The sequence below is a fragment of the Gekko japonicus genome, unplaced genomic scaffold (genome assembly GCF_001447785.1).
Source record: "Gekko japonicus isolate JY-2015 unplaced genomic scaffold, Gekko_japonicus_V1.1 scaffold238, whole genome shotgun sequence".
Taxonomy (NCBI): domain Eukaryota; kingdom Metazoa; phylum Chordata; class Lepidosauria; order Squamata; family Gekkonidae; genus Gekko; species Gekko japonicus.
In genome coordinates this window covers 472,267-482,105 of record NW_015161411.1, presented here as the reverse complement: position 1 = coordinate 482,105, position 9,839 = coordinate 472,267, and the positions used below count along the sequence as shown (strand labels likewise).

Below are 9,839 nucleotides of genomic sequence, written 5' to 3'. Positions count from 1 at the left end.
TCTTCTTCTTCTTCTTCTTCTTCTTCTTCTTCTTCTTCTTCTTCTTCTTCTTCTTCTTCTTCTTCTTCTTCTTCTTCTTCTTCTTCTTCTTCTTCTTCTATCATCATCATCATCATCATCATCATCATCATCATCATCATCTCTGGAGTACAAGTCAGCTTCATGTGAGTTCTTCAGGTGCCCCCTGGAAGATGGCAACCCCCACTTTGATCCAGCCCAGTTTCCATCCTTTTAATGGCCATTTGTACTTTTTTCCCCTTGTCTCTGTGAGCCGAATTAGGTGTCAGTTTTTGGCTCTAATGAATGCATGGGCGAATACTTGTGTGGGGGGAAGTGACCGTGTGACCCGTTCTGTCCTCCGGGCCCCGCCTCTCTGCCCCTGACTGACGGCCGTCCTTCCTTCCTAGGGGTCGCTGAACAATTTGCCATTGCCGAGGCCAAGCTGCGGGCCTGGTCCTCCGTGGACGGGGACGATTCGAATGATGAATCCTACGACGAGGACTTCGCCACCCCGACTGAGGCCACCCAACCGGCCGGTGAGTGAGCAGACCGTGTGTCTGGTGTATCTCGTGATGTCCATCAGGGGGAGGGGGGGCAGGTAGATCTCCTCCCCCCGCAGGGTTCCTTGTTGCATATTCAATGGATGATCTTAGAATCTCCCTACATTTGGGGAGGGCAAGAGCTTCCCCCCCCAAAGAAGTTGCCTCTTGAGTGCTGGGCCACATGCCCCAAGACGCTCTCAGGCAGAATGGCCTGAAAGGTTATGGCAACCCCGGTCAGGGGCTTTCAAGGCAAGGGAGAAGCAGAGTCAGTTGGCCATTGCCCTCCTCTGCAGAGTCTTCCTTGGTGGTCTCCCTTCCAAAACCTGACCCTGCTTAGCTTCCCCCAGCAAGGGGCTTTTAAGGCAAGGGAAAAGCAGAGGCAATTGGCCATTGCCTTCCTCTGCAGAGTCTTCCTTGATGGTCTCCCTTCCAAGTCCCAACCCTGCTTAGCTTCCCCAAGCAAGGGGCTTTCAAGACAAGTGAGAAGCAGAGGTGGTTGGCCATTGCCTTCCTCTGCAGAGTCTTCCTTGGTGGTCTCCCTTCCAAGTACTGACCCTGCTTAGCTTCCCTAGCAAGGGGCTTCCAAGGCAAGTGAGAAGCATCGCCTTCCTCTGCAGAGCCTCCCTTGGTGGTCTCCCAAGTACCAACCCTGCTTAGCTTCTCTCTGTAAGGGGCTTTCTAGGCCAGTGAGAAGCAGAGGTGGTTGGCCATGGCTTTCCCCTTCAGAGCCTTCCTTGGTGGTCTCCCTTTCAAGTACCAACTTTGTTTAGCTTCTAAAATCAGAGTAGATTGGGGTATACTCTGCCTCCTTCCCTCCCCCTAAAAGATTAACGTGCGCTTATTCTAGCCTAAACATTTGCAGACTAGAGCCCACTTTATCAGAAGTTCTTCTGAGCATGTACAGAGCGTTTCTTCCCCTCACCACTGAGGAATCTCAGCCAACCTAGTTTGAATTAAGGAGCGGGATCTGCTCCCGAAATTGATGGCAACATTGCGAAGCAGGCCCAGCCTCTGGTACTTATTACTGATTTATTTAATACCCCACCTTCCTCTTCAGTGGAGACCCAAAGCAGCTTACAGCATTCTCCTCTCCCCCGTTTCATCTGCACAACAACCCTGTGGGGTAGGTTAGGCTGAGAGAGTATGACTGGCCCAGGGTCACCCAGAGAGCTCCCATGGCGTGGGTGGGGAGTCGAACCCAGTTCCCCAGATACTAGTCCAATGCTCTTAACCATTAAACCACGCTGGCTCCCTTTTCCTCACCTCCCTTTTGTGGTATTCTGAGCCCAGAGTTCAAAAGTAGTTTGAAACTTTTACAGTGCACTGATTGGCGTGCACCAGTTCCACCTTATGCCGGTCCTCATTTTGTAGCAGATCTTGCCTGCTCACTTTCGTCCCTGGACTTGCCCTTCCGTCAAGGTTGCCGCCCTCAAACTGGGCTTAACAATACCCGCAGGGCTCTTTTTGTAGCCAATCCTCCAAGAGCTTACAGTAGCCCTTGTAAGAAGAGCTCTGTAGGCTCTTGGAGGATTGGCAACATTAGGGGTGTGTCGCCTAATATGCAAAGGAGTTCTGCTACAATACATCAAAGAATCACTGTGAAAATGGCTACAAACTATGCAAACACATTTATAAGGATAATCTATCAAATTGTCGTGGCCTGTAACCCACAATATCACAATAAGAAGCATGTGCATCCAGTGCAAAGCAAACAGAAGATAAGACAGTCTCTAATTATTGGCAACACAAATAACCCCCCCCCCCAGGGTTACATTCATCGAGACGGCTTCAAGGCCTGTTCTCTGCACACAGATATATGTCGGTGTGCGAAGAACAGGCTTTGAAGACGTCTCAGTGAATATAACCCTGAGGATTTTTATTCGCGTTGCCAACAACGAGAGGCTGTGTTATCTTTTGCTTAGCAGTGGACGTGCGTGCTCCTTATTGTGATATTGTGGATTAGAGGCAACAACAATTGGATAGATTATCCTTATAAATATTTTTGCATAGTTGTCGCCGTTTTCACAGCGATTCTTTGATGTATACCCTCGAGCCGGGGCCTGGAGTCCCCCCAGAATTACAACGGATCTCGTTCATTCCCTGAAAACCTTGTTGGTTTCTAAGGCGCTACTGGGCTGGAATCTAACTTGTCTCCAGACTACAGAGATCAATCCCCCCTGGAGAAAAACGGCAGCTTTGATGGGTGGACTCAGTGGGGAATCACATCTCTGCCGAGCCCCCTCCGATCCCCAAACTCCATCCTCCCCAGGCTCTGTCCCCAAATCTCCAGGAATTTCCCAACCTGAAGTTGGCAATCCTACCCTCCATCCGTCTGTATACATAGATGGCCAGCCACAAAGGATTGTGCGTTCTAGGGAATTTGTGTGCGAATTCTCGTCTGAAATTCGGCTTTTGCAGACAGCACATTCCAAGGGAGAACGAACATTCTCGACCTGGCCGAATCTTGTCGATTTCGGGCACAGGCTGCCTCTGCTCTTTCTCTCTCCTCGGTTTACCAGAGGTCACACTGGCCCTTCAGAAGTCTTTGCCCGGAACGAGCCGAACAGCTGGCGAGCAGAGGCTGGCGAAGTGTGTAATCTTCCTCCTCCTGCACAAACGAAAGAAAGCTCCTTTTTTCTCCCCTCCCTACAATTAACTGCCGACGAATCTGGGCCCATTTGCATATCAAAGAAAGTCAGTGGTAATCTGCTGGTGCAGCATGGAAGGAAAGTTCTAATTATTCTTCTGTATTATTAGAACGAGTGGGCAATAGAGAGGAGGAGGAGGGAGGGATGGGAACGCTACCTCTCTCGGGTTGGGAGAGGGGAGGCTACGTCACAGGGCCCACGGCTATGGCAGAAAGCCACTTACCCAACACTGGGAGGATTGCAGGATGCCGTGCTTACTCCTTAAAATTATTATGATTATGAACATAATGCAATTGAAAGATGTCCTGAATAGAAACGGAGAGCTCGAGATTCACGGTCCTGGCTTAAGATCAAAATTGAAACAAAAGTTTGGCAAGCCAGAGGCGTACACAACAGATGAGGGTTAGAACCACAGGCAACTGAGTAAATCAGTTCCACACGGTTTTGGTGCGAACCAGTGCTCCCTCTAAGCTGTGGAGTCTTGTGAGCAAAAATCCTACTTTGTGAGCTCCTGGCATTAAAGTTGTGAGGGAGCGATTGGGCTGCTGCATCAATAAGTTGGCTCTGGAGCCCTCCTTCCTGAACTAAGACAAAAAAGTGTGAGCCAGAGGCTAAAAAACTGTGAACTAGCTCACACTGACTCAGCTTAGAAGAGAACACTGGTGCTAACTGTAAACTGTCCTCCAAACGATTGTTTGTGTCCTAGATGTTCCAGACAAACCATGGTTTGTGCTAACCATATTCAAACCATAGTTTGTGCCCTAGGTGTTCCAGCCAAACCACGGTTTGTGCAAAAAAAGATGGGTTGGGCTCCTTGCCTGCCAGAAATCCCATATGCAGTCTCCAGAAAGGCAGAGGATTGTCTCAAACCATAGCTTGATGATTTGGATGGAATAAGCAACCACAGCTTGGCTGAACGTGGTTTATGCGAACCATTGTCATTACTTCTGTGCCATAGTGTAGTGGTTAGAGTGTCAGTCTAGAATCTGGAAGCCTCAGATTCAAATGTCCACTCTGCGGTTAAAGCTTGCTGGGTGACCTTGGGCTAGTCAAACATTCTCTCCCTAACCTACCTTACAGGGTTGTTGTGAGGATTGAAAATTGTGAAGAGGAGATTGTCGTAAGTCACTTGGGTCCCTACTGGGGAGAAAAGGGTGGCACAAACAAAGGAAGTGAACAAAAGCTGCATTATCCCTTGACCTCCCCCCTGTTAGTTGACCATGGCGATTGTTGTCACAGATTCCAAGACATTGTGATAGCAAATGGAAGACTGACAGCCCGTTGATCTTTGGGGTCGCTTTGCCGAGGCCCATTTTCTAATCCCACCATCCCTCAAGGATCTCAGTTTACCCTTTTTCCTGTTGTATTTCCACAACAACACTGTGAGGTAGCTTAGGCCAAGCAAACCTGTGTAGCCCGTGCTTCACAGCAATATGGGGGTCTCCTATCCCCGCCATCGTTTGCACAGATGAAAAATAGGAAGATGAGCCAGTATGGTGTGGTGGTTAGGAGCGCGGACTCTAATCTGGGAGAACCGGGTTTGATTCCCTTCTCCTCCGCATGCGGCTGGTGGTGTGACCTTGGGTCAGTCGCAAGTTCTCTCAGAGCTGTTCTCTCACAAGCAGTTCTCGAAAGAGCTCTCTCAGCCCCACCTACCTCACAGGGTGCCTGTTGTGGGGAGGGGAAGGAAAAGGAAGATTGAGACTCCTTCGGGTAGTGAAGGGCGGGGTATAAGTCCAATCTCCTCCTCCTCTTCTCCTCCTCCTCCTCTCTCTCACAAGCAAGGACCGTAGCTTGATTCACCCTCTCCTTCTCCATTTTGTGCTACGAAAAGCTCTGCCTTGTCTGCCGAATGCTACATTCCTTTAGTGTGCTCTAGCCTGTCCTGCACTAATTTAATAACAAGAAGTGTCTTTAGTGCAAAGTTTTAGTCTGGCGGCACGTTTAAGACCGACAAAGTTTAATTCTGGGTATAAGCTTTTGTGCGCATGCACACGTCTCCAGACACATTAAAACAGATTTCCTGAAGCATGACGTCTAGGGAGAGAGAGGGTGGGCGTTAGTTGCCAGGAAGGACTCGTTGGAGTCAAGACGTTTAAGTAACTGAGTATATAAGTATAGTTAAGATTGGGTTTAAGCAGAAGAGCAGCAAATTAGCATACAAGAGTTAACAAACGGATGCGAGAACTAAGTTTGAGTCCTCCGGCACCTTTAAGACAGATAAAGTTGACCTTGCCAGGGTCTGGGACACTGGCGATTTGGCAACGCATGGGCTCAACTTTTATTTTATTTTATTTAATAGATAAAAGATATCTTCCTCTCTCCCCCTCCCTCCCTCCCTCCCTCCCTCTGTTTATAGATAGATAAACTGTCGATAGACAGATAAATTGTCCATAGACAAATTGCAAACTGCAGGCTTGCGTGGCCTCAATTTGCCTCGGGGGGGGGGTATTGCGACCCACTGTAGCAGTTCTGATGCTCTCCTCCTCCTCCTGTGCGACTAACACTCGCTCCTTTGTTGCCTTGCAGATGCTGTGAACCAGCTCCCGCCCAGCACCTTGCTGAGAGGTTTCCTGCACAGCCGCCTGTGCCAGCTGAATGCCCGGCAAGGCTCCTGCGACCCGGAGAGCGACTCCTCCCAGACCACCATCTCCCCGGAGACTTTGTGTTCCAGTCTCTGCAGCCTGGAGGACAGCCTCTTCCTCAAGGAGCTGGGCTCGCCTTCCGAACTGGCCGCCAAGCTGCTGGGCTCCGTGTCCGCCGGGGAGGAGATGCTCCTCTCCAAGTTGCCCCCACAGACAGCCGGAGAATGTGCCTTCCGGAGCCTGGCGCAGCTCGAGTGCCAGGACTCTATGTACTCCATGTCCTTCACCGAGTCCTGCCTCTCGCCGACGGAGGACGAGGGGATCCCGTGCAAGGACTACCCGGGGGGCTGCAAAATCCACGGGGACAGCTGCCAGGTGCGGAGGAAAGTGTCCGACGTGGCCTCCTCCGGCGTCGTGTCGCTCGATGACAACGAGGAGGAGCAAGAGGAGGACACCGGGGAACAGTGAGCCCCTGCTCTGTCCGTGGCATGCTGCACCTGCCATCTCGTCCCACTCCGTGGCACCTTTCCTCGACCCTGCTCCGTGGCCCGTCCGTTCTCTCGAAGGGGAGATTCTCTCCTGACCCCTGCGAGGAGGTGTCATGGACCCGCGTCGGGCAAGGGAAGGCCGGTTCGAAGCCAACCAGTCGCCCGCTCGCCCGACCCTGTCCCGCGCCCTCTTCACCTCCACTGTGCCATCTTGATTCCAACCATTTAATCCAGAGGGGCCTTTCACGTGGCTTCGTGGATTTTGCCTGCTGCATTCTCTCTCTCTCTCTCTCTCTTGTGGCCTGTTTTGTTTTCTTGCATGAGAACGTCTTGAGAGTGGAAAGAAAAGCCCCCAGCGAAACACTGAAACCCCCCCGGGGCAGCGCAGACTGGACTCGCTACTATCTGGGCTGGTTCAGAGCATGCCGCGCTCCCCGTGCCCCCCCAGGGAGGAGAGGCGCCTTGAGGCTGTCCAGGTGGCATGGCTAAAAGCTTGTGAAGCGGAACTGTAACATTTCCGGAGACAATTTTCAAAATTATCTATCGCCCTGTATCGTCCCCCCCTTCCCCCCCTTCCAAACTCCTCCGGCACACAGCCAAGGGCTGAAGCGGAATGTGGAATGCAATGGATGCTTAACATGTTTATGCCTTTTTTCTAAAAAAAAGAAAGAAAAAAAAAACATACAAACTCTCGTCTGGGCCCCAGCTGGCCTCTTCTTGGCTTTTACTGTGTTGAATTTTATACTGTGGCTTGCCCGAGAGAAACGGGTGAGGCAGGAGTTAGGGGTGCATTCGCGTGCTTTGACCCGGAGCACGGATCGCTGCGGGGGTCCCCTCCTCCACCCCCCGCCCTCTCCCCCGGGAGAAGGCCGGGAGCATGATAGGGGTCGGCGAGGGGGGTGCACAGTCCCTCCGCCCCAGATATTTTCTATATTTTTGTATGTGCGTCTCCGTGTTGCTGTCGTTAGGGGCGTCGGTGCCCGTGCTGTGGATGGGTTTTCTAAGGGGCTCTTCCCTTTGCTCCCGCCCTGGGCTCTCAGGGTGGGCAATACTGTGACCCTCATCCCAATAACAGGACCTGTGAGACGCTTGGCTTAGAAAGGGCTCTCAGTTGTTGTGCTCAGAAGCGGCTCCTAGATACTGGGGCATTTTTGCGCCGGGCCGGGCCCGGGGAGCAGTGTGCTGGCGCTGGGAGAACGGTGCACAGCCTGGTCATTTGCGCAAAGAACCATGGGGATTTTAGAGCATTCTGGGTCAGAGGCCTTTAGCCTTTGCTTCCCCGCCTGCCCCGAGAAACAGTTAAGTTCCCTGGAGAGAGGGGAAGACCCCTGAAACTAGCTGAAGTCTGTGCTGTTGACAGGGCCAGAGAAAACGACACACAGACGCATGCCTATGCACCCCACTGGCTTTCATTCCTTGACAGAGGTCATTTCGGGGAGGATTGCGGGGGATCGCAGTTCCCCCGGGTGAGGTACGGGGGGCGGGGCACATGACGAAGCCCCGCCCTGCTTCTGGCCCTCATTCAGCCAGGAGCAGGCAGGAGAAGAGGGAGGGTAAGTTTCTTCCCCCCTGCCTCTTCCCACCCCTGCCTGCCTGGGGCCAGAGAGGGCCTTCGCGGGGCTTCCTTGCACTCCCGCCGGCCTTGCAGGTCCACCGCTGGGCCCCTCATGGGGCTCGGCAGTGGAGCTGCAAGGCCGGCGGCAGTGGCCGGGACCGTTGGGGGTGGTGTGTGTGGCCTTATGACACACTTCCAGTGATGTCAGGGGGTGTGGCATATGCTAATGAGTTATGCTAATGAGTTCCCCTAGCTCTTTTTCTACGAAATGACCCCTGTTCCTTGACATTAACATAGGGCTGCCAGGTCCTGTCGTCACGCCAGTGGGGGGATAAGGGGGCATTCTGGGACATGCCCGATGCAGTGATGTCACCCGGAAGTGACGTCATCACGTCAGGGACATCACGCAGTGACACTCTGGTTTTTGAGCAGAACGTCCATGGTAAAACCAGCTTCAAACCATAGAGTTTTGCCCTCAAACCAGAGCACTGCTGTGCCATGTCCTGTGCATGATGACGTCACTTCCAGGTGACATCATCGCATCAGGGACATCATGCAGTGACATTGCTGTTTGGGGGCGGGACCTGGGGGCTGGCAACCCCACATAAACATGTCCTTGTGGGTGTGTGTGCGCGTGCGGGCAGGCGTGCGCAGACACACACTAGGGGTGCCAACTTCCAGGTGGTGGCTGGAGATCTCCCTGAATTACTAATCTCCAGGTGAACAAAGTTTGAGTCCAGTGGCACCTTTAAGACCAACAAATCCAGGGGACAGAGACCAGTTCTCCTGGAGAAAATGGCTGCTTTGGAGGGCGGGATCTATGGAACTGTATCCCGCTAAGCTCTCTCTCCTCCCCAGGCGCCACCCCCGGAATCTCCAGAGTTGGCAACCCCAGTGCGTGCGCGCGAATGCACGCGCACATGCGCATACACATGGTTTATCGAACTCCAGGTGAGGCCCGGAGTTCTCCCAGAATTATAACCAATCTCCAGATGACGGAGATCAGTTCCCTTGGAGAACGTGGCAGCTCCAGAGGGCGGGATCGATGGTATACCATAGAGTCTAGGAGAACTGGAAGCCCATCCCCAAATCTCCCGGAATTTCCCACCACTGATTTTTTTCCACCCTGCAGCTCCCTGATGTGACATCGTTTCCTTTTGGCACGACTGTTCAAGGCACAAAGCTTGTATTGCCCTTGGTCCCTTTGAAAGGCCAATGAGTCCAGAAAGAGACAAACCGCCCCCCCTCAAAATGCGTAGTAAGAGAAACACACTCTGTGCCATAGACGGGCACTGCAGCCTTCCACCCCAGACACATGCGCGCCGCATGTTTGCACCGAGAGCTACGAACGTGTCAGCTGTGCATGCGCACTGAAGCACGAAGTCTGAGTCCAGTGGCACCTTTAAGACCAACGAAGTCTTATTAAGAACACTAGAAGAGCGCTGCTGGATCAGACCAGTGGTCCCTCTAGTCCAGCATCCTGTCTCACACAGGGGCCAACCAGTTCCTCTGGAGGTCCAACAACAGGGCACAGAGGCAGAGGCCTTCATAAGAACATCAGAAGAGCCCTGCTGGATCAGACCAGTGGTCCCTCTAGTCCAGCATCCTGTCTCACACAGGGGCCAACCAGTTCCTCTGGAGGTCCAACAACAGGGCACAGAGGCAGAGGCCTTCATAAGAACATCAGAAGAGCCCTGCTGGATCAGACCAGTGGTCCCTCTAGTCCAGCATCCTGTCTCACACAGGGGCCAACCAGTTCCTCTGGAGGTCCAACAACAGGGCACAGAGGTCAAGGCCTTCATAAGAACACAAGAAGAGCCCTGCTGGATCAGACCAGTGGTCCCTCTAGTCCAGCATCCTGTCTCACACAGGGGCCAACCAGTTCCTCTGGAGGTCCAACAACAGGGCACAGAGGTCAAGGCCTTCATAAGAACACAAGAAGAGCCCTGCTGGATCAGACCAGTGGTCCCTCTAGTCCAGCATCCTGTCTCACACAGGGGCCAACCAGTTCCTCTGGAGGT

At 52.7% G+C, this 9,839-nt stretch overlaps 1 protein-coding gene across 1 annotated transcript in view; it reads left to right on the top strand.

Moving 5' to 3' along the window:
• The window catches only part of FAM131A (family with sequence similarity 131 member A), a 38,136-nt gene extending 31,893 nt beyond the window's left edge, over nt 1-6,243 (top strand). The window contains exons 3-4 of the mRNA XM_015426843.1: nt 408-536; nt 5,720-6,243. Coding sequence (XP_015282329.1) covers nt 408-536; nt 5,720-6,243 — 653 coding nt within the window. The remainder of the gene's footprint in view (nt 1-407; nt 537-5,719) is intronic.
• Nucleotides 6,244-9,839: the final 3,596 nt, after the last annotated feature.